This window comes from Sus scrofa, chromosome 4, assembly GCF_000003025.6.
Source record: "Sus scrofa isolate TJ Tabasco breed Duroc chromosome 4, Sscrofa11.1, whole genome shotgun sequence".
Lineage (NCBI taxonomy): Eukaryota > Metazoa > Chordata > Mammalia > Artiodactyla > Suidae > Sus > Sus scrofa.
Genome location: NC_010446.5, coordinates 19,865,409 through 19,890,758, shown reverse-complemented (window position 1 = coordinate 19,890,758; position 25,350 = coordinate 19,865,409). Strand labels below are relative to the sequence as shown.

Here is a 25,350-nt window from a genome sequence, read left to right as displayed (position 1 = left end):
TGGCTGAACTGTTCTAATAGTCAACTCTTCTTAATCTTCTCTAGCCTGTTTCTGCTCCAATCCATTCTATACGTTCTGCCAGAATAACCTTGCAATGCCGCCTTGCCAACATCAAACCTTTCTTAAAACCTTAATGACTCCTATGGGGTTTATCTATAAATACTATAAAACTAAAGATTCTCAGGAGGATAGAACCATAAAAGCATTGCAGTTAGTCCTTCAAGTCCAAACACTTTTGTCTGGCCTTTAGGGACCTCATATTTACTCCACATTTTAGTCAGGGCTCTTGTTTCTGAAGGTCAGAAACTGGCTTGAGTAACAAGGGAAAGTCAGTGGCTCACAAAAGAATAGCGAGAAGAAAAGGTGTGGCTAGAACCAGGGGCTTGGACATCATTAGAATTCTTTCATTATGTCTTCTTAGTTCTCTCTGTTGGCTCTCTTTCTCTTGCCTGCTAGTAGCTGTAGGTTCACATTTTTATAGGTTTTCATTAGATAGAAAAAAAGTACAAGTAATTCCAAATGTACAGATCCTAAAGAAGGTATCTCATTAAATGCCTTGGGACTGCAGTGGGGAAGGGTTAGAGTTGTCAGAAAGAGGCAATTAGTATCAATCCCCATTGAATAACATGTTGAGTTTGGGGTGGGGTGGGAGAGAGAAGTTCCTTAAAAGAAGGAAGTGCTTAAACAGACTAAAATGAAGAGTTTGGGGGTAAATAAAGCAATTCGTCTATTAATAACACAATGTGGGTTGAAATAAACTTCTATAAACTTATTCAATACTATTCTTTGAATTTTTATGTAAACGACATGAGCCTAGACAATGTTTCTTCAATATGTTGTGTGCATTTTAGCCTCTATGGCTTTTCCAATACAATTTCTTATACCTAAAATATCCTACCTTTTCTCTCTGCTAGATGTGTCTACAAGACCTAGTTGAAGCTACTGTTTCTTGGCCTTCCCTGAGCTTCAAAAATGACATTTGGTGACTGTGCCACATTTATACAGTTCAATTGGCAGAAAGTATATCCCGTCTGGTATTAGCAATTACCCTTTCTTGTGTATAGCCTGTCTTCCCAAATAGATTATAACCTAGAACAGATGTATTTAAATTCAGTTACAGAAATGAGTGCAACTGGCTAATATTGCTGTTAAATCCCTGTTGTGGTTACCTAGATCTGGGGAGAGAGAAATTTGGAAAAAAACAAACAGCAAGAGAGTCAAGGAATTAAAATATAGTTATATTCAGTATTAACCATCATTACACTAATTGAACTTATAATAGCCGCTGTTACGAACCTTGATCAAGAGAAGAGAATAGTAAAAGTTTATCTCTCAGTGAGTTTGGGTATCAGTTTAGGGAACATCTCCAAAGGTGCTAAGCATTTTGAGAGGAGTTCCTTCCAGGGCTATGGATCTCTGCATTGGTAAAAAAGAGCAAAGAGTTCTCTGTTCTTAGAGTCCTTTCCCTCACACTTATCTCTGTACCTGAGCATAAATACCTTTAGGATGGTTTCACAATTAGCAAATTAAAACAACCTAAGAGAGTTAAAACAATTCTTGAGAGTAGTGATGGTTTGCCATTGTGTTTCTTGTTTAAAACTGGATCTAAATAAAGTACATTGCATTGAGTACTCTAATTGGGCACTCAATTTTTTTTTGATAAATTAACAAATTAGATTTCTATCATATGAATAAAATACTGAAGATAGTCTGGATAAAGTACTTAATAAACTGGGTAGAATAGAAAACCATGGTTACATAAATTAAAAGTTCATGAATTATTTTTCATGACAGGTCTATAATAAGGATTTCAAAATTTTCTTTTTCTGAATTCCTTTTTCATGATACTAATTCATTAAAAATATTTCACAACTTGTGTAGGTTTTAGATGGACCGGAAGGGATAGTAGGTCTATACTTGTGAAGAGAGTTTTAACTCCTCTCCAGTCTTTCACATCAAGTCAACAACAAAATTGACTAAATTTTGGCTTCCTCTTAGGGAGAATTATAGAGCTGGAGGATGTAAGGAGCTAGAATGAAGGATATCCTCAAACTTATGACAAAAAAGAACCAAACTAAATTAAAATCCATGACTTTTTAAAAATGCATTGAGAAGTTCCTGTTGTGGCTGAGCAGGTCAAGGACCTGACCTTGCCTCTGTAAGGATGTGGGTTCGATCCCTGGCCTCACTCAGTGGGTTAGGGACCCAGTGCTGCCACAAGCTGCAGCATAGGTGTTACTTTGGGTCATCCTCTGGATGACCTCCTCTAACAGTTTTGCAGGCTCTTTCTCCATGAACCCCACTGAGCAGCCACTGAAAAGATCAGAAAGAACCATAAGATCTTGAGGGGAGGGGCAGTCACCCTACATGAAGGACAAGACACCTCACCCAAAAAAACAAAGACATTAATCTGGGAGGAAAGGGTAAAACTGCTGTCTTTTGGCTGTTAGAACACACTCCTTACAGCTGAGGAAGGGGAACAGGAGGGAGAAATGTCTATTCTTGGGACAATGTATAGAATAATTGTTGAACCCACAACTGCAGCCACGGGAGAGGTAGAAACACTTAGAATGCCACATACCCCAATGGAGACTTCACTTCCAACCCTGACCATGAACCAAAGAAACTTCAAGTGACAACAGAAAAATACTGCTAGGTGAGGGTTGGAAGAGGAACAAGGATGTGCAAAGAGAATTGATTTGAGTCACAGCTCAAAGGGGGCACATACAACACAAAATCCAACAGCCATCGGCCCGATGTATATCAGCCACCTTACAAACAAGTTATCAACAGGGATTTTTTTTTTTTTTGTCTTTTTGCTATTTCTTGGGCCGCTCCCGCGGGGCATATGGAGGTTCCCAGGCTAGGGGTCCAATCGGAGCTGTAGTCTCTGGCCTACACCAGAGCCACAACAACGCGAGATCCGAGCCACGTCTGCAACCTACACCACAGCTCACGGCAACGCCGGATCGTTAACCCACTGAGCAAGTGCAGGGACCGAACCCGCAACCTCATGGTTTCTAGTCGGATTCGTTAACCACTGCGCCACGAAGGGAACTCCTCAACAGGGATTTGAAGCCTGTGATGCACTCCATACAATCAAGGCAACACCAACAGCAAATCACAAAAACAGTCCAGTTACTAACTGGATTAATGGAAAGCCTTCCTTTACAATTCTAGCAGAAGGAAAGGCATGCCCATATCCAAGTATAAACACTATTTACCTCAACTTCTAATGACCAGCCCAGTATGTTTGGCTTTAACAACAAAAACAAACAAACAAAAAAATCATGAGACAGACAAAAAGGCAAGAACAAAAATTGGTGCATTCCCAAATGACAGAGTAATCATCAAAAATAATTTTAAGACTTAAAGTCAGTAATTAAGAAAATGTGAAACAATATGGTACTAGAGCAGTGAACAGAATAGAGAGCTCAGAAATGAACTCGTACTTAAGAGGTTATTTAATCTACAGCAAGGGAAGCAAGAATATTATATATTGGGGGAAAGAGCCTCTTCAGTAAATGGTGTTGGGAAAAGCGGACAGCTACATGCAAAAGAATCAAACTGGACTATTTTCTCATTTAATTTACAAAAATAAACTCAAAATGGATTAAAGAATTAAATGTAAGACCTAAACCATAAAACTCCTAGAAGGAAACTTAGTATGCTCTCTGACATCAATCTTAACACTATTTTTTGGATATGTCTCCTTAGGCAAGGGAAACAAAAACAAAAATAAACAAATGCGACTACATCAAACTAAAGAAACTCCTGCCTAGGAAAGATAAAAGAAACTATCAACAAACAAAAAGGCCACATACTGAATGGGAGAAGATATTTGCAAATGATATATCTGATAACAGTTAATATATAAAATATACAAATTCATACAACATCAAAAAAAAAAAAAAACAAACCCAAACAACCCAGTGAAAAGGTAGAGAACCTGAATGGACACTTTTCTAAGTAAGACATGCAGATGGCCAGCAGACACATGAAAAGATCCTCTGCACCACCAGTCATCAGAGAGATGCAAATCAAAACCTCAGTGAGCCACCACCTCACAATAGTCAGAATAGCTGTTGTCAAAAAGACAGGTGACAAGTGTTGAAGAGGATGCAAAGAAAAGGGAACCCTTATGCGCTGTTGGTGGGAATGGAAATTGGTGCAGCTGCTATGCAAAAACGTATGCAAGTTCCTCAAAAAAAATAAAAATAGAACGACCATATGATCCAGCAATCCCATTTCTGGGTATTTTTCTGAAGAAAACAAAAATACTAATTTGAAAAGATATATGCACCATTATGTTTATTGCAGCATCATTTACAATAGCCAAGATTTGGAAGCAAACTAAGTGCTATAAATAGATGAATGGACAAATAGGATGGTATATATATATATAATTAAATATCGTTCAACCATAAATAAGAATGAAATTATGCCATTTGTGACAACATGGATGGACCTAGACGGTAGTATTCTAAATGAAATAAGACACAGAAAGATAAATGCCAAGTGATTTCACTTTTATGTATAATCTACAAAGCAAAACAAATGAACAAGTATAACAGAAGCAGAGTCATAGAAGAAAAACAGGTGGTTGCCAGAGGGGAGGGGGCTGTGGGGATAAGTCGATGAAGGAAATTAAGGAGTACAAACTTCCAATTAAAAAGTGAATGAAAAAGACATAAAGAAAGACAAAGAAGGACACTATTTAATGATTAAGGGATCCATCCAAGGAGAGGATGTTACTATCATCAACATATATGCCCCAAATATAGGAGCACCCAGATACATACAACAAATATTAACAGACATAAAGGGAGATATTGATGAGAATACAATCATAGTAGGAGACCTAAATACCCCCCTCACATCAATGGACAGATCCTCTAGACAGAAAACCAATAAAGCAGCAGATATTCTAAAGGAAACAATAGAAAAGTTAGACTTAATTGATATCTTCAGGACACTACATCCAAAAAAATCAGAATACACATTCTTCTCAAATGCTCATGGAACATTCTCAAGAATCGACCACATATTGGGACACAAAGTGAATCTCAATAAATTTAGGAGCGTAGAAATTATCTCAAGTATCTTCTCTGACCACAATGCCATGAAATTAGAAATCAACCATGGGAAAAGGAAAGAGAAAAAACCTACTCCATGGAGACTCAACAACATGCTACTAAAAAACCAATGGGTCAATGAGGAAATCAAGAAGGAAATTAAAAACTACCTTGAAACAAATGATAATGAAGACACAACCTCTCAAAATCTATGGGATGCTGCGAAAGCAGTGCTCAGAGGGAAATTTATAGCAATCCAGGCCTTTCTCAAAAAAGAAGAAAAATCCCAAATTGACAACTTAACCCTCCACCTAAACGAATTAGAAAAAGAAGAACAAAGAAGTCCTAAAGTCAGCAGAAGGAAGGAAATTATAAAGATCAAAGAAGAAATCAATAAAATAGAGACTCAAAAAACAATAGAGAAAATTAATAAAACCAAGAGCTGGTTCTTTGAAAAGGTGAACAAAATTGACAAACCCCTGGCCAGACTCACTAAAAAGAGGAGAGAAAGAACCCAAATAACCAAAATTATAAATGAAAAAGGAGAAATCACAACGGATACAGCAGAAATACAAAAAAACCATAAGAGAATACTATGAACAACTGTATGGCAACAAGTTTGACAATCTGGAAGAAATGGACAATTTTCTAGAATCTTACAGCCTGCCAAAACTGAATCAAGCAGAAACAGACCAACTGAACAGACCGATCACTAGAAATGAAATTGAAGAGGTCATAAAATCACTCCCTACAAATAAAAGTCCAGGACCAGATGGCTTCACAGGTGAATTCTATCAAACATATAAAGAGGAATTGGTGCCCATCCTCCTCAAACTCTTTCAAAAGGTTGAAGAAGAAGGAATACTCCCAAAGACATTCTATGAGGCCACCATCACCCTCATTCCAAAACCAGACAGAGATACCACCAAAAAAGAAAACTATCGCCCAATATCATTGATGAATATAGATGCAAAAATTCTCAACAAAATCTTAGCCAACCGAATCCAACAACATATCAAAAAAATTATACACCATGACCAGGTTGGGTTCATCCCAGGTTCACAAGGATGGTTCAACATACGCAAATCAATCAGCATCATGCACCACATTAACAAAAAAAAGGTCAAAAATCATATGATCATCTCAATAGACGCAGAAAAAGCATTTGACAAAGTTCAACATCCATTCATGATCAAGACCCTCGCCAAAGTGGGTATAGAAGGAACATTCCTGAATATAATCAAAGCCATTTATGATAAACCCACAGCAAATATAATCCTCAATGGGGAAAAACTGAAAGCCTTCTCACTCAAATCTGGAACAAGACAGGGATGCCCACTCTCACCACTGCTCTTCAACATAGTTTTGGAAGTCCTAGCCATAGCAATTAGACAAACAAAAGAAATAAAAGGCATCCATATCGGAAGAGAAGAGATCAAACTGTCACTGTATGCAGATGACATGATACTATACATAGAAAACCCTAAGGACTCAACCCCAAAACTCCTTGAACTGATTAATAAATTCAGCAAAGTGGCAGGATATAAGATTAACGTTCAGAAGTCAGTTGCATTTCTGTATACCAGCAATGAAACATTAGAAAAGGAATACAAAAATACGATACCTTTTAAAATTGTACCTCACAAAATCAAATACCTCGGAATACACCTGACCAAAGAGGTAAAGGACCTATATGCCGAGAACTATAAAACCTTAATCAAAGAAATCAAAGAAGATGTAAAGAAATGGAAAGATATTCCATGTTCCTGGATTGGAAAAATCAATATTGTGAAAATGGCCATCCTACCCAAAGCAATCTACAGATTCAATGCAATCCCTATCAAATTACCCATGACATTGTTCACAGAACTAGAACAAACAATCCAAACATTTATATGGAACCACAAAAGACCCAGAATCGCCAAAGCAATCCTGAGAAACAAAAACCAAGCAGGAGGCATAACTCTCCCAGACCTCAAGAAATACTACAAAGCCACAGTCATCAAAACAGTGTGGTACTGGTATCAAAACAGACAGACAGACCAATGGAACAGAATAGAGAATCCGGAAATAAACCCTGACACCTATGGTCAATTAATCTTTGACAAGGGAGGCAAGAACTTAAAGTGGGAAAAGGAAAGTCTATTCAGCAAGCATTGCTGGGATACCTGGACAGCTGCATGCAAAGCAATGAAACTAGAACACACCCTCACACCATGCACAAAAATAAACTCCAAATGGCTGAAAGACTTAAATATACGACAGGACACCATCAAACTCCTAGAAGAAAACATAGGCAAAACACTCTCTGACATCAACATCATGAATATTTTCTCAGGGCAGTCTCCCAAAGCAATAGAAATTAGAGCAAAAATAAACCCATGGGACCTCATCAAACTGAAAAGCTTTTGCACAGCAAAGGAAACCAAAAAGAAAACAAAAAGACAACTTACAGAATGGGAGAAAATAGTTTCAAATGATGCAACGGACAAGGGCTTAATCTCTAGAATATATAAGCAACTTTTACAACTCAATAGCAAAAAAACCAATCAATCAATGGAAAAATGGGCAAAAGACGTGAATAGACATTTCTCCAAAGAAGATATACAGATGGCCAACAAACACATGAAAAAATGCTCAACATCGCTGATTATAAGAGAAATGCAAATCAAAACGACCATGAGATACCACCTCACACCAGTCAGAATGGCCATCATTAATAAATCCACAAATAACAAGTGCTGGAGGGGCTGTGGAGAAAAGGGAACCCTCCTGCACTGCTGGTGGGAATGTAAACTGGTACAGCCACTATGGAGAACAGTTTGGAGATACCTTAGAAATCTTGCATAGAACTTCCATATGACCCTGCAATCCCACTCTTGGGCATCTATCCGGACAAAGCTCTACTTAAAAGAGACACATGCACCCGCATGTTCATTGCAGCACTATTCACAATAGCCAGGACATGGAAACGACCCAAATGTCCATCGACAGATGACTGAATTCGGAAGATGTGGTATATATACACAATGGAATACTACTCAGCCATAAAAAAGGATGACATCATGCCATTTGCAGCAACATGGATGGAACTAGAGAATCTCATACTGAGTGAAATGAGCCAGAAAGACAAAGACAAATACCATATGATATCACTTATAACTGGAATCTAATATCCAGCACAAATGAACATCTCCTCAGAAAAGAAAATCATGGACTTGGAGAAGAGACTTGTGGTTGCCTGATGGGAGGGGGAGGGAGTGGGAGGGATCGGGAGCTTGGGCTTATCAGACACAACCTAGAATAGATTTACAAGGAGATCCTGCTGAATAGCATTGAGAACTATGTCTAGATACTCATGTCGCAACAGAAGAAAGGGTGGGGGAAAAAACTGTAACTGCAATGTATACATCTAAGGATAACCTGACCCCCTTGCTGTACAGTGGGAAAATAAAAAAAAAATGCTTATGAAATCCTAAAAAAAAAAAAAAAAGTGAATGAAGCATTCCCACTGTGACACAGTGGAATCTGCTGCATCTCTGCAGCACCAGGACACTGGCAGTGCAGTGGGATGAAGGATCGGGTGTGGCTGCCTCTGTGATGGAGGTCCCAACTGCAGCTTGGATCTGATCCCTGGCCGGGGAACTCCATATGTCACAAGGCAGCCAAAAAAGAAAAAAAAAATGAGTCACAGGCATTAAATAGCGTGGGGAATATCATTAATAATATAATATCTTTGCATGGTGACTGATGGTAACTAGACTTATTGTGGTGGTCATTTTGTAATGCATAGAAATATCAATCACTATGTTGTGCACCAGGAACTGACACAGTATTGTGGGTCAAATATACTTTAAAAAGAAACACAAAAATTCATAGAAAAAGAGATCAGATTTGTTGCTACACAGAGATGAGGGATGGGGGAGGAGGAATTAGATGAAGGTGGTCAAAAGTAGAAACTTCCAGTTATAAGATTAAAAAGTTCTAGGAATATAACACATACCATGAGTAATATAATTAATTGTATGCTGCATATTATATATGAAAGTTATTAAGAGAGTAAATCTTAAGAATTCTCATCATAAGAAAAATATTTTATTTTGTATCTATATGAGATTATGGATGTTCACTAAACTTATTGTGATAATCGTTAAATGACGTCTAAGTCAAATCATGTACTGTTTACCTTACAGTAACTGCAGTACTGTATGTTGATTATATCACAATAAAACTAGAAGAAAAAAAGACCGTGTGATATGGGTGAAGAGATAGAGTAGTAGATAAATCAAACAGAACAGAGAGTCCAGAAACATACCCAAAGAAAAAATAATCAACTGACTTTTGACAAATTTGTGATGACAATTACACGCAGAAATATTAGTCTTTTTATTTGGGGGGTGGTTTAGGGCTCCACTTGTGACACATGGATGTTCCCAGGCCAGAGCTTGCATCAGAACTGCAGCTGCCGGCTTACACCGCAGCCACAGCAACATGGGGTCTGAGCCGAGTCCACAGTCCACACCACAGCTCACGGCAATGCTGGATCCCCTACCCACTGAGCAAGACCAGGGATCAGTTCACATCCTCATGGATACTAGTTTGGTTCATAACCCACTAAGCCACAAGGGGAACTCCCAGAAATGCTAAATGTTTCAACAAATTCTATGAGAACAAGTGGAAGACCATATTTTTTTTAAAAAAGGATTTTGATACCTATCTCACATCTTATAAAAAACACACTCTATTATCAAAGTTCATAGCAACAGTAATTAGTCATGCTGATATCATTTGCCCCAGTATGATGTGAGACAGGCCATTACCTATGTGATATTCTTCCCCCAAATCCATAGCATCATCCATGTATAAGAAAACACCTGACAGACTGAAATTGAGACACACTTTACAAAATGGCTCACCAGGGATATTTTATACTAGCTTTCCAATGATTCTGTCAAGTCTAAAACTATTTCACAATTAAAAGTTTGAAACAAGAGAAACGGACGTGAATTTACATATGATATCTCCGTTCGAGGAGAAGCTTGAGGTGGGCTGACCCCAGAGGAACAGCCAGGGAAGCCAGTCAAATTAGCATTTGAAGGATTTATATTTGATACCATTAACTTTCGAACTTTTCCTAAACTTAATTGATGGGTGTGAGGCCATTTCTTTCTGTGCATAGGAACTTTGGTGGAAGGCCTGGAGCTTCTGAAGGAAAGGTGCAGGCCATTGGTTAACCGTTGTCCTCCTATGTATGCCTTGGGCACTTAATTTCCACAATATTTTCCACTCCCAGTATTGCTGCCTCGGGACTCTTGATTCATCAGGTTTGAGCCTCTAGACTTTATGTCTCCTTTTTATTTCCCCAGATATGACTTTGTATGACATTTACCTGGATTTACCCTTCTGTCAAAGTGACTGCAGTGATCTGATTTCACAAAGGTAAGGTTGATCCGTGTTACATCCTAAGTCATAGTAAAGTGAGAGGAAGGAGAAACAGACCATGAAAGGATGGGGTATAATGGGTCCCGTCCACATGATATCCCTTTCTTGGGAACTGCAAATGATAAAGACAGACCCTCACTAGCCATGCGTTTACACTGGTCACCGCCTTAGGACAACCAGAATCTCTCCCTCCTACAAGTTTGAAAATTTTAACCAAAATATACAAAAATATAAGACTAGGAGAAAGTGTAGGAAAGTCTGCCACCCAGGGGCCCAGAGTTATCTTAATTCTCTGTTTCTGAGGTTTGGCTATAACCTGCAGTAGCACCTGTAGCTGTTGTGGCAAATTAACACAAACTGGGTGGCTTAAAATAACAGATATTAATTCTCTCATGGTTTTGGAGGCCAGAAGTCCAAAATCGAGGTGTCAGCAGGGCTGTTGGGGAGAGGCTCTAGGAGAGAATACGTTCCTTTCTTTCCCAGCTTGTGGCTTCTTGGTTTGCAGTTACATCACTCCCATCCCTGCCTCTGTCTGCACATCATCTTCTCATCTGTCTTTCCCCTCTGTGTGTCTCTTATAAAGACAGTTGTCACTGGGTTTGGGGTCCACCTGGATAATCCAGGATGATTTTCTTATCTCAAGATTCTAAACTTAATTACATGTGCAAAGAAATATCCTTTGTCTAAATAATGTTCACAGGTTCTGGAGATTGTGATGTCAACATATTTTGGGCAGGAGGCAGCATTCACCCAAATACCTCACCCTTCCAATTATTTTTTTTCTTAAATTACTTACTGTCAGTTTCTATGATTTGCAACCAAAAGAATGTAGTTAGTTTGATTTCTTGATGCTAGTAGCAACAGTTGTATATAAAGTTGTTCTATTATTAAACTTGACCTCAGAAGTTTTCCAACTTCGATGTAATAAAGATTACTCTAGAACTTGTTAAAAAGGCAGGTTTCTGCGCTCCATCCCAGAGTTTCTCAATAAACTGGTCTAGGAATCTGCTTTTTTAACAATTCCCATATGGTCCTGACGATAATAAAAAAGGGGCTAATTGTGAAAGCTCAGACCCATCTATGTCCCATTCAAATAAATGCAAGAGGAAAAGCATTGAAAAATAATTTGAAAACTTTAATGATGTTAATATAGTAAAAACATAAAATCTTTTAAATAAGATACATTCAATTTCTCAGAGCATCTAATATTCAGATAATTTATATTTCATACACTTTCCAACATTAAACAATTGACTAAATAATGCATTTTCTATAAAATGATATTACAGCTTATACAGGTAAAAGTATATTACAAAAATACTCTACACAGGAAGAATGGCAGTACCTATTAGGAAATGCTACAAACATTCTATTAAAAAATATATTTTATCTCTTTCACTTGTCATAGTAATAAACAGAATATATATATTTTTTTCTTTCTAGAATTAAGTCTTATACAGTTTCCCTTCAGGATGGTAATATGTACAAACCTTATATCTGAATGAAATATAAATAGCAAATATGATAATAGTGTTACAGATATATTAGTAACTTTTACAGAAAAAAATGGCTTTCTAATAAAAGCCTCTAGTACAGCTGAAATCTCAAAGCTATTTAAGTTAGACATTCCTGTATTTAATAAGGCACAATGGAGTCTAGTTTCTTAATTCTCGTTGAATTACTGCAAGCAGTAACAAGAGAAAATATAGTTAGTAGATAGTGGACCAGATTTGTCGGTTGGAGAAACTCTTTGGGGTTTATTAAACTTTTGTGGGAGATAAGAGTTCCTTCTCTACACCATAGTTTCTTTGGGGGCCCTGTGGCCGAATCTAGTTCCTGGTGATGAGAAAGAAGCCATGGTCCCCCCTCCCCCGCCCCTACCCTGCCCCTGCCCCCAGTGCCTGAGAAACAGTTTAGTCATTCATTGGATCTGGTCCATGGTGAGCAAAAACAGCCCAAGGACCGCTTCCAGTTATAAGCAGCTTATCTTTACTGATTGGACCTGGTTCCCTATCATTTCTAAAAACAGCTTCTGATAGAGTCTGTACATGGTGAAGCTGTGCAGGAACCTGATGATTTTCTTCAGACTCTGTGTGACGGTTTTGGGGAAGTGGTACGTCTTGAGATGCTTCAGGGCGTGCATCAGGCCCTTGCGGGTGTCCTGGTCACCGTTTTTAATTCTCCACAGGCTGAGCAGCTTCAGGATCTGCTCACTCGATTTGCACATCTTCACTGTTTCCTCGATGTCTTCTGTCGGGACTTTCTTCCCGGGCAAGCTTTGCATTAAGATTCGAAGCTGCTCGAAGGTGAGGTTCATGTGCCCGATATGCTTCTGCACACTGTTTTCACAGAGGTCGATACCTGCATAGAGCAAAACACCCAAAGAGAGGTTCACGTACTCTGTCTAAAGCCACCATAAAACCACCCTGAGGCAAAAGGAGGTACCCTGGAATTTTATAACTTTAAGGAGCACCCTCTCCTTTCCATTTCTTTGGGGAGAGGAGGCTTAAGTAATGCTAGTTATTTCTAAGAACTAAGTCAAATATTTTGTGTTGCAGTAGGATAATAGGCTTTCTATATTCTAAGCATCCAACATAGCTTTGGGAAAAGCCCAAATTTGGAAAATACCAGTAGAAAATTACAGACACATCGTTCTCAGTTTTCTAAGAAAATTTGGAGAAAGTAAAAGCATAACCTTTCAGAAAAAACCACAAAGTTAGCCATTTTGTAATAGAAGCTTTTATTAATTGATACCCGATACATGTACTATTGGAAGAATTAGGTGCTTTCAATGGTTTTTAATAAATAGCACCAATAAATAGCACCGGAAGATCACTGCCATGGAAAAGGAGAACTGAAAGCCCAGTAACAAGAGGCCAAAGAACAGCATACACAGCCTGGGAATATTTCAGTAATGAGCTAGGACCTGAACATAAGACAGAGTAAATAATGTTTCTGTTGATGACATGAATCATTTAGTATCTGTGAGCCCTAAGGCAAGTCAGTTAATCTTTCAGGGCTGGAATGTCCTCGTTTATAAAATTGGGAATTCAGCCCCTTCCTATTCTAACAGTCTCTGAATCTTTACTTCCTTTTTTTTTTTTTTTTTTTTTTTTTGGCTTCAGGACTAATTATACTTTCAAAGACTACATTTTGTTTGGCAAAAACAGAAGACAGGTTTACTTTCTGCACAAGTGAAAGCATTCAGCTGTCAAAGATTTAGTCTCCTAAAATCGTTGCTTCTGTTTCAGATGTTTGAGGCTTTCGGACTGTGTAGGACTCTTCAGTCACTTAACTACCCGTGAGGTGTAGAATGGATTTCTTGTTGACATTGTCTGCATTCTGAAAACCCTCCCTCATTTTTTCTAGCATGTCTTCCCAACGCTAACTGAAGTTAGAGCCTTTTCTACTGGGTATCCTAAAGCCTACAGTCCACACTGGATGAAACTTAATTACTTTTCCCCCTGGATTCACTCCCAGCATAGTACAGACACACGCACTCACACACATGCACGCATGCACACATACACACGGAGTTTCTAAAAGGAGATTCTTTATAAAACTCTACAACATGAGAGTACTTGGTTTTAACTGGCCCTTTTATCCAGGAAGCTCAAACACCTTACAGACCTGATCTCATTAATCCTCACAATGTAGGCTATGAAAATGGTCATTATTAAAAACAGGCTGTGATGTGAGGATTGATAAGAGGCTGTCTGTAAGATAGGTCGAGGCCCTCTGGAGAGAGTTGCCAAGTAAATACAACATGGTTTCTTGGTGGAAATGCAAGGTAAGATCTAAAGTGGTCCAAAAACCTTCTGGGTAGGCCAGAAAGGATGCTCATACAATGGCCCAGGGATCCAGAGTTAGATTTCCTGAGATCTAGGCCTGCATTTGAAACGTATTGCTTCTCCTTTTAGAGAGACACTGCAGAAGAGATTGGGAAGTGGAGGCAGTGAGAATAAAACCACATCTGAACAGCATCTCCACCATTACTTGATAAAAACTTTTTCAGTCCAACAATAATTCCCAAAGGGAAACATCATCCATACAACAAACAGGTACATAGCCTTGTTTCTGTTTTATGATAAACAGGTGTTTTGATTTCTGATTGACTTGTTTATTTCATGTTACCACACCTTGGATAATCTTCTTGACCATGTCTTGGTCTTTGTTTTGATGTTTCCATAACTTCAGCAGCTGAAAAGTCTGTTCTTGTGAGCTGTGTCGTCGTTTTATCCTCTCCACACTTCTGCATTTAGTTTGGTGCCAGGCAAATTGTCTACCAAGACACTGAGCCAATTAGGGGTAAGCTTTGTAGGAACAGCAAACCTGAAGAACGCCTCCTCACACAGGGTTACATCTAAAGGGAAGTAGGAAAACCAAGAAGATTTATTTAGCAGCTGGATTTTTAGATGTCTGATAGACAAAAATTATAATAATTTAAAAATAATAACGAAAAAATTCAGTACAGCTGAGTTTTCCAGGATATAACATACTGAAATGAGAAGTTTGAATAAAACCAACTGTCTCTTGCTTGGTCTTAGTGGCAGATTGCCAGTCCAACTGGATTTATGTCTTTGCTAATGTTCTTGGAATGCATTTTGGTGGGGAGAATTTAACAAACGTTGCAGCGAATTTAACAACACTGTAAATAACAGCAAAAAAAATTCTATGCTTTAATGTATTAACATATTTTAATATAATTATGAAATATTCTGTTAAAGGTTTAGCTGGTGTCCACTGGTTACTTCAAGACCAATGTCAAATCATTGTCTTAAAGGGAACTTGAAAAGAAATCTGTAATAGTATATTATTTTCTGCACACACACATAGTTTAACTTTGGAAACAAGATGGAACAGATGTATAAGCACACAATCAGTGGGAAAATAATCAAAACAAAAACATGATATTTATAAAAGAAGTGCAATGACCTGAGTATCTGGGTAGAGTTTATAGCCCAGGGACGAAGAGTTCAGGTCTGAATCTGAATCCTGGCGCTGCCTTCAAGCTCATGTATTAACTTGAACAACCTTCACAGTGTGTTCGTAAAAATTAAAGTCCACATAGCAAAAGTATCTGGCACAAGTAAGTGCTCAAAGAATGATATAATTTAAAGATGAATTAATGAGGATGTTAAAGTTAGAGGCCACCCCTCTTATTATCCATCCCCTCATTCTGTTGTTTAATAAGAAAGTAGAAAGTCTGAATAACAGCCAAGATTTTTATTACACAATGAAAAAATCTTGGAACTGGATTTGAATCTTAAATCTCCCAACCACGTTCCTATGCTTCATATACATCTATGTCACACACACACACAAATGTTTGGAGAGAGTCAAGCTGGTTAAGTGATAAAGGGCTGGTCATCCTTGATGTGATGAGACCTTGGGAGAAGGTCTGAGATTAGTTAGGTTGTAGGAGTGACAAGTGAGGACAGCAACCTGATTAGTGTCATCACCAACATGGGATACACTCAGATACATTGAATTTGGAGCTAGTAACCCTTCCTGAATAAACAGTTTAAGACAAGTAGAGGCACTTAGAACTTCTGTGCAATAGATAGTTATACCATAGGTAACAAAGTCAGTGCTGCATCTCTAATTTGTCATTTATATTTGTCTCTATGCTTCTTAGTTGCCAATTTATACTTTAGCTTATAATATAGATAATCTTAAAAGTGATAAAAGTGCAGAGCTTAAAAAATTCAGCAAGTTGTACTCTGATAATTTGGGCTTAAACATAATCATCACACCACCCAGATTTTCTCCATGGGTAAGATTTGATTCTAGTGTGAAAGTCGAAGTTTGGAGCATGACTGGGAGAAGATGGGGACTTTTTGAAAGATTTTTGAGTTGTGGTTTTAGCATCAGTGCACAGAGAATAGCCTTATGTTGGTTAAAATCCAAGGAAGGGAAACTAAATTTGACCAAAAAGGGCCAGAAGTTCTTGTATTCAACTCGGAGGTGGTACAAAGACTGATATTTTGAAATATCATTACCTATTCCACATTTGTGAGTCGATTCACTGTTCCAGAACATATGTTGTCATGAGTTGCATTTCCTTTCTGAGTTAGAAGGAGCCCCAATGCACTGCAGTTTGTGTGTTTTCTACAGGGGGCTTTAGATGACGTCTCATTCGAGAAGAATCCATCTGGACATCTTTTGCAAACTGTATTTCGCTCTGGAGTTCCTACAGAAAACACCAAGCCATTTAGCACATTCTTCTCCAATACTCTCACAACAGATACCATCTTCACAGAGTTTTGGTAAGACTTTTCACTTGGTTTTTACTGCTGCTATTAAGTTGCACAAAAACTTTTGTGCATTTTCATTTTTCACTTCATTAGACAGAACAAAACTTGTACAATTAGCTCCTTCAGCAGTGTCCCCTCCTAGTAATATAAACACAAATTTAAATTTGTTCAGCTGGTACCTACAAAGCACAAAATGTGAAAGGAAAGGAAAGCAGGGTAAGATGTTCAATTAGTCCTGCCTGCGCTGAAGTGGCAGTAAGATCTTGTTGTCAACCATATTCTCCACACAGTTATTCCCGGGAAATCATGAAGACAACTGCTGTGTAACTGCCGTAATATCACTCTTCAAAGTCAGTACCCACTGAATGTCACATCGTTAAATTCCAATTGGTTCCTACTGACGTTATTTCTTTCCTGAATCTTAATTGTGAAGCAACTCATAAGTATGCTAACCTTGAGAAGTAAAAATTTACAACATGATAATAAACTTTTGAAGGTGGTCATAAAGTTGGCCCTAAACTCAAAAGAGTAAGCCTGCAGTTACATAGTAAATGGGAGGTAAGATACTATTTACTTAAACTGTTGAGTTTTAGAAGAGCACAGTCATTAAAATCTCAGGGAAGGCTAACTGTCAGGGTATTTTATTTTGTGGTGGAAAGATACTTGATAAATTTGGAGCTATCATTGGTGGGAACACTTGAACCAGTGAACAACTAAAGATGCTATTTAAAATAAATATCTTCAAACCCTTGACTCTATGCTTTGGTAGATCATACATTACAGTGTATTTGCATATGAAAATACCTCCATCTAGTGTAAGCTAGTTGAACAAATTTAGACTTCAGTCTCCACATGTAGCCTTTTACAGGTCAGTTTGGGCTTACCCAAGATAACAAATACAAAAGGAACAAATGAAAGCTACAGAAAGTTAATAAACTTGATTTATCAAAATTTGCCACCTCCCATCTCATTGTCTCCTTTACCAAAACCAGAAAAAAAAAAAAAAAGAGCACAGTGGCTTGGTTTTAGTTTCATCTCCAGCTTCTTTCTTTTCTAAAGAGATTGATGGATGTATAGACTGGTAAAAATGACAGAGGGTTGGCAAAAAAAAGAAAAGGGGGAACCCCGCATGAAACATTCACATTTTATATACCACTTCTGGAGTTGAAATGACATCCTCTTAGGAACCACCTTACAAAGAGATCTGTCTTTTAAGTACTTTCTCACTACACTCCTCTCCTTAAATGGGATCCAACTGCACAAATTCTACACTGTCATAAGCAGATGTACTGGGCCAGGGATGCCATGGTATTCTGTCATTGCTAATATTCTGGGAATAAATGATCTTGGACATCTGGACCCAGTCTCCCTCTGCCAACAGCATAAAGAAGAATCTTTGTCATTCTTCACATACGTGTTGATGACTTGGGTGTTCTCATGCATCACAGTGAGAAAATCCTAGGTACAGGACATTCTTTGAGTAATTTAGCCTTTAAAGTTCTTTAATAATGACTTTTAAAAAATTTCTTTAACAAGAAGAATCCAATAATTATAGAAGGAAAGTTTCTTAATATATTTGGAGGCTTTACATAGTGACCTTTCTGAAGAGGACTTCCCTCTTTTGTGATTGGTAGAATTTCTTATAAAAAGATGTATCCATGTAAGTAAGTGATTTTGCCTTATTAATGTCAACAGAAATGTAAAAAGTATAATTTAGGCAAAATGTGAACGAGAATGGCAAGAGGAATTTTGCTTTTTAGTGGAGTTTACCATAAGCAATTACATGAGAATTACAAACCTAACAGATAAAATGAAGTAAGTACAGTGGATCCATGAACAGTGCTGGGTTAGAGGCACCAATCCCTGCACAGTTGAAAATCCCACTATAACTTTATAGTCAGCCCTCTGTAGCCATGGTTCCACATTCACAGATTCAACCAGCTGGGATCATGGGGTACAGTAGTGTTTATTATTGAAATAAAATTCACAAGTGGACCTGCATAGTTCAAACCCGTGTTGTTCAAGGGTCAGCTGTAAAATATGGAGAGGAGACATTCTGACTTCAAAACAACGAAGGGTGGTAATTAAATGATTTTAGAACATGCCATAGAATCTTGTCTTCTCTTTGCACTGGAAACCTCTTATTTTCCATGAGGAACTACTTTGTAGGTTTTTTAGGATGGGACAGGTAAGTAAATAAATGTGTACTTTTGTACTAAGTCTTCTATCTGCCTGCTTACTTCATTCTACGAACAGATTGTCATACTTACGTGAGAAAAATCCTTACTGCTTACATTATTTTCAAAACTTTCTAGTTTCCAAACTGCATAATCCCTGCTTAATGAAATTTTTTTACATATATACATTACTGAACTGAATTAAAAGGATTTGTTTTCTGTTGGATGCACTCCCCGCCCCATTCAACTTGGTTTAGCTTTTAAGTCCCAAAGTATCATCCAATAAAAGCTAGGAAATGTCACCAGTTTCTCTCTCAAAGACTCATACCAGAGGCACTTTAAAGGACTGTCATGCAATTTGTACCTTCTGTGGTTAATTTTATAAAATTTACACCTTAGGAAACTTCATAGGTTTCAATTTTTTAGGGGGTTATTTTTATTTTTTATTATAGTTGATTTACAATGTTCTGTCAATTTCCGCTAGACACCAAAGTGACCCCATCACACACACACACATACACACACACATACATTCTTTTTATCACATTATCCTCCATCATGTACCATCACAAGTGATTGGATATAGTTCCCTGTGCTATACAGCAGGATGGTGTCAGTTTTTGAATATGTTTCTTTTTGTATGCCTTTAAATATTATAAACATGAATATTTAAATAAACTCTATATCACAACTTTTGAAAGTTAAAATAGTTCCAAATAATTTGCAGCCTCTAAACCAGTGGCTGTCAACCAGAGGTGGTTTTGGTATCCAGGGGACAATGGCGATGTCTGGAGATATTTTTGTTGTCACAACTGGGGAAAGTCTGCTGTTAGCATCTTGTGGCCGAAGACCAGAGATGTGGCCAAACACTCCACAGTGTATAGGACAGCTGCCCACGAAAAGAATTATCTAGCTCTAAAATGTGCTGAGGTTGAAAAACATTGCTTCAAACTGAATAATTGGAATCTATACTGATTACTGTTGCCTCCAGAAAAGTGAGTACTCTTAAATTTTCTCAGGCCAGGAGAGGCGCAGACTACATTGAAGCTCTGTGAATGTAGCAAACAAAACAAAACAAAACAAAAACACATGTGGGTTGCAGCTTTAAAAGATTCAATGCACACTGGCCTTAACCTGTGCTGTTCAACTGGTATAACATTGTAAATCAACTGTACTTTAATAAGAAAAACCATGCTGTTTAAAATGCAAAAAGAGAAAGTACATTGTGTGCTGACAAGTACTTACTCTTGGCTTGACAAGCTGTTTGTCAAAGATAAAGCATAAGCTCATTGAAGAGATGGTGCTCCCGTCTTTATCCTCCTAGACACTCAACTCCCATGCCAAAGGAAGAACCAGCTTCATTTTTAATAATGAGCTGCCTTTCCCCTAGCCATTTTCATATTTTGCATAATTAATTATAACTACTCATTGTTAGTACTCCAGAGCTTCATTAATATCAGCATCATTACTCTCTTGGTATCAATTAACATTTCTGATGTTTGTCAGAAAGCACTGCGGTTTGACGTTGTCCATGCAGAAGTGCAACACAGAGGTATAGATCAGCTATCAACAGTGCAGCTCCGAGGGTAGGCCTTTAAAAAAGAGCAGTCTGCCATGCATCTCATTAGAAAGCGATTTGCTGCATTTGAGATTTGTCACTAAATTGTCCCGTAGTGGCAGAGCGTTCCTCTGAGGAATGGTTCTTTGGCAGCGATCCAGACACATGGTACATACCTAGCACGTTCCATTACCTTTGCAACTTTCTATCCTGTAATGTCATCAGGACAAACATGTTCCCTCAAATTTTCCATACTACCTGACTTTGAATGATGCTAATGAATTTGGCCACACCTGGAAGCTGATACCTACCTGCGTGTAGCACTCCAAATCCAGGAGGACAGCTCCTGTGCTTCAAGCAGAACTCTAGCTCCAGGTAGCGCCCCTCCTCGCATTCACACACGCGGTTATGGGTGCGATTGCATTCCTGCTTGACGTACTGCAGTTCCTTGCACACTGGGGTGCAGTACAGACACTCGTCACTGGTGTGCCAGCTGTCTGTGTAATAGTGGTCAGGACAGGGGGCACACACGGTCTTCCGCCTTGCCGTGCAGTGCTGTTTTAGGGAGGTGCCAGGAGGACATTTGTCGCACATCAGTTGCTTAGAGGTTTCTGGGTCATAATGAAGGTACTTTGGAGGAAAAGTTTCCTGGGTGGTCCATTTAATGGAGATGTCCAAGAACTAGAGGAAGAAAGGGAAATAGCGGCAGGTTAGCATGGAAATGGGGTGGTTCTTCTGTGCATCGTTAACCTCAAAAAGTCCTTTACTACCTAAAGCCTCAATGCCCACCCTGCCTACTGAGCTACAACCACAGAAAATAAGTTAAGAAGCCACAGTTCTTGCCTCTGAGTAGCTTAACCTCAAAGACCAAGATGGCAATAGCAGCAAAACATCTTAAGTAAATCTAGCTCATAGTTGGCTGGAGTGGAAAGCTCATCAGACTGAAAATGATTACACGTAGATGCACTGCTACATAATTCATGTGCCCTGAGTGACAGTTTATCCCGGGCTTCAGGATTGTCTCCAGTTTAGTGAATTGGATGAACTAGTAATTATCAGAACAGCTATACCAGAATCACCTAGGCTTCTTGGTTAAAAAAAAAAATGTAGATTCCTGGGATTCACAGCCCTAAATATTCTGATTCCACAGGTATGAAGTTAGGGCTAAGGATTTAAAAAATCACCTGCACTGATCCCCGAGTATGAAGTCCACACTCAATAAATATAATTTCATTTATTCACTTGATGGTAGTTACTGAGCCCTTAGTATGTGCCAGGCTCTGTGCTGGGCAACTGAGAGAAAGCAGTGAATAAAATAGTCCATCAACTCTCTCTTATGGAGTTTACCATCCAACTGGAGGAGTAAGAAAATAACAGATTACGTGTTAGGAGATAAGTGTTGTCAAAAATGAGCAAGTAAAAGAGATTGGAGAAGTGGAGGGGAGGGTGGAGAGGTTATAGTCTTTAAACGGGGTGGTCACAGTAGCCACGTTCAGAACTAGATGCTATTTTTCTTTTGGTGTTCCCATTCTAAAATGTCATGATTCCAAATTATATTGAAGTCAAGGGTTGGCAGTTAGTCATTCTGATCATTCATTCATTCATGCAACAGATATGCTTTGAATGCGTACCAGAAATATACCAGAAATATGCTCATAGTATGATATGATCTTTGTCTCTATGGAGCATGTAATCTACTGGAAAACTTCTAGAATTTTAAGACTGATATTTCCTGCAGAACATCATAAAATTCCATCTTGAATCTCACAGGTGAATGATGTCTGGAAAATTAAATGACCACCCCTTTTAAGGTTAATGTGGAAGAACTTCAAGGAGCAGGCAGGGATTCAGAAGCTTCCATGCATAATGTCAGAAGAGGTCCATGTACAGGGGAAAGAAGATTTCGTGGCCAGGAGCTGCTTGGGAAGACAGCCCCAAATGGGTTTTCTATCCTGTATTCTAGATCTTGGAAGGTCTTCAAGGGAACATTGAAGTAGTTCTTCACACTAAGTCAAAGAAACAGTGTTGTTTGGATGTGGGGATGGTTTGTTTGGTTTTTATTGTTTGTTTGTGGTGCGGGGATCAACACTGACTATTTTCAGGCTTTGGGAGGTGGCAGGCCAAACATGATAATTTTTTCCAAACTCTTTCCTTGCAGAACTCCGGAAATCTCACAGAAAACCCTTTGACCCTTTGCTGTTCTCCTGGCTGGGAATGCCAAGCTAGGGGAACAGCACTCCCTTTTGACTTAGGAGAGACAAAGGTAAAGAAAGTCCTTCTTCATAGGCCTGTGGGCATTTTAGTAAGTAATTCTGTTCACTTCTCACTGGCACATGACACGCATCAGGGCTGTCTGGACTTAATATAAGCTGATAAACCAGATGATAAGAATGAAACATCTCATGTAGGGCTTTGGATTTCTTAGCTGAGAGCAATTTTCAGAGTGTTGTGATGTCAAGGATTCCTAACCTACAAAAGTAAAACATAGTGCAGAACCAGGTCTGTTTCAGTGGTATTTTCGTGACACTCTCGTGACCAGAGGGTTTCTGGGGAAAGTATGTTCTTGAATTTCCCTGGGGCTTTTTATTGCCTCAGATAAAGTAGGTCACCATTAGAAGAAAGAAATGGACCAGTAATGGGTGAAAGCTCTGGTTTGTCTTGGGTCTTTCAGAAATAGATGGAGTCTTGTCTACTCATTCAACACATATCTATTGAACACCCACTGTGTACCAGGTATTGTAGAAGAACTCAGTCTTTGGTGGCACACAAAACAAGGGTACCTCTTATATTCAAACTGCTTACAGTCTAGTGAGGAGGCAGACAGCATAGAAGTGAAAAGACAAATAATTACAAATAACCATCAATGTTTTGAAGAAAATGAAGTAAGAGGAACTGACTTTATTGCTACTTGGTTATTTGAATATATTATGCTATATTTTTCAAAGTCCCTTGTGCGACTTTGGCTCAAATATTTATAAAATCTTCAATGCATGACGTTTTCCTGATGCAACTTGCAAAGACACAGGAAAGCAATGAAAATGCTTTGTTTTTTCCTCTTTATGTTCACGTTCGACTTCCTAAAAAACCACTTTTGAGGCTTCTGTTCTTACAAGAGGCCTGGCTCAGAGGTTCAGATGGATGCTTGCTACTGCTGAGTGAGCCCCGTCCTGCTGGGGCTAGCAGTCCTGAGTCTTACCCTGCCTCACTTCCCATCACCCCCGCTTCCCCATGCCAACATGGCTCACTCACTCATCAGCTGACCCTCTTCTCTCTTCCAAGAAGTGATGAAGGTAAGATGGGAAAACCCCCACATGGTGCTTGTGTCCCTCACTAGAAGCAGCCACACAAATATAAGAGCTAACCAAGAACACTGATGCAATTTGTATTTTTCTAGGCAATTGGACATGACATTGTTGGTTTCCTGAAACCATGCTTTGGAACTTAGTTGCCATTTCTTTAAAATACAGGGAAGCTGAGGTGAAAGGAATCCACAGAGAAAAAAATAAATCTGGTTGACTTAAGGCTTAGCGAGCAATTATAAGAGTGAAGGGCATTTCTTCTAGGCCACCGCAGGGAATTATCATATATATTTTTAAAAATCAGAAAGCCTTAAGGGACTGCAAACTTGTTTTCTGCAAGTTCTACTGGACCTCTGTGTTTTATTTGAAATTTTTCCACTTTGGCAAAAACGCAGAACTCTGTGTGGCCAAAATTGGATGCTTAAGTCTCCATCTCTGGTTAGCCTCAATTCCTGCACAGAATTTCTGGAACCAGTTATTGGACAGAGGATGGGCAAAATTAATAAAGCTCTTCATCTCAGGTCTCTCTCACTTTTCTTGTGCATTTCCTGGAAAAGCAATGAAAAAGATGCCAAAGGAGGACAGGTCATCTTAATATTGGCTCTAGCTCTTTTACCAGCTGATAATATTTAAAGTCTAATAAGAGTTCAAAAATAAATCTTTATTTGAAATGCATAACCACTGATAAATATCTGCAAAAGCTGGAACACATGCATGGATGTCTTTGCAGAAGCATAAAGTGCTTTCTATAAAAGAAGCCACTCTGTTTTGGATGTTTTATGCTTGACTTTTAAAGAAAAATTAAATGGAATTTTTCTCTCCATTTTTTTCTTTCTTCCTCTTCCCATTTCCTATCTGCCCTTCTTTGGTGTAGATACTTGAAGGGAATCCAGAAGTCCTCTAATCTAGTGTTTCCCACCACTAGAATTCTAGAAGGAATTCTTCCTTCCTGCATGTCTCTTTTCTTGAAATGACAGTTAGGTTTCCACCTCTAGTAATTTTGTCCCTCTCCTTAACTTCCTTTTTTTTTTTTTTTTTTTTTTAAATGTTGGACAGTGTTAAAGAATATTCTATTTCAAACCCAACTATCTTTTTTCATCTATCAAGTGTTAGCAGGTGGTGGTAGTGGGTGAATATGGTGGTGGGTTGAATTAGTTGTTCTTTAAAGCATTTTCTAGCTCTAGCATTTTGATGTTCTACCATGGTAATATTGACAGAGTTTAAGTAACTAATGAACTTGGAAACAAATGCCTTGCTCTAACTCTTCTCCTACTTCTTCTGCTCTATTTTATTTGTAAAACCCCTTTTTACATACATACTTTGCTTTATTGTACCTCACTTTATTGTACTTTGCAGATGTAAGTTTTTTACAGTGGAAAGCAAAGTACTTCCATTTGTACGTGTACCAACCCTGTGTTGAGCATCTATTGGTGTCATTTTTTCTAACAGCATTTGCTCACTTTGTGTCCCTGTGTCATATTTTGGTAATTCTTGCAATATTTCAGACATTTTCATTATTACTCTCTTTGTTGTGGTGATCGG

The 25,350-nt window shown here is 38.4% G+C and overlaps 2 protein-coding genes across 13 annotated transcripts in view; one reads left to right on the top strand and one right to left on the bottom strand.

Moving 5' to 3' along the window:
- The window catches only part of COLEC10 (collectin subfamily member 10), a 450,751-nt gene that overhangs the window by 252,982 nt on the left and 172,419 nt on the right, over positions 1-25,350 (top strand). For 11 of the 12 annotated variants that reach the window (XM_021090573.1, XM_021090569.1, XM_021090571.1 and 8 more), the window contains 3 exons: positions 10,442-10,514; positions 14,438-14,578; positions 16,635-16,786. The gene's annotated coding sequence lies outside the window, so the exon portion shown is untranslated. Of the gene's footprint in view, positions 1-10,441; positions 10,515-12,705; positions 12,824-14,437; positions 14,579-16,634; positions 16,787-25,350 lie in introns of all 12 variants that reach the window. The other variant, XM_021090567.1, reaches the window with a different exon arrangement.
- The window catches only part of TNFRSF11B (TNF receptor superfamily member 11b), a 28,921-nt gene continuing 15,197 nt past the window's right edge, over positions 11,627-25,350 (bottom strand). Inside the window, 6 exon segments of the mRNA XM_003481346.4 lie at positions 11,627-12,878; positions 14,657-14,767; positions 14,770-14,880; positions 16,520-16,552; positions 16,555-16,710; positions 20,821-21,190. Of these exon segments, the coding sequence (XP_003481394.3) occupies positions 12,490-12,878; positions 14,657-14,767; positions 14,770-14,880; positions 16,520-16,552; positions 16,555-16,710; positions 20,821-21,190 (1,170 nt within the window). The 3' untranslated portion in view covers positions 11,627-12,489.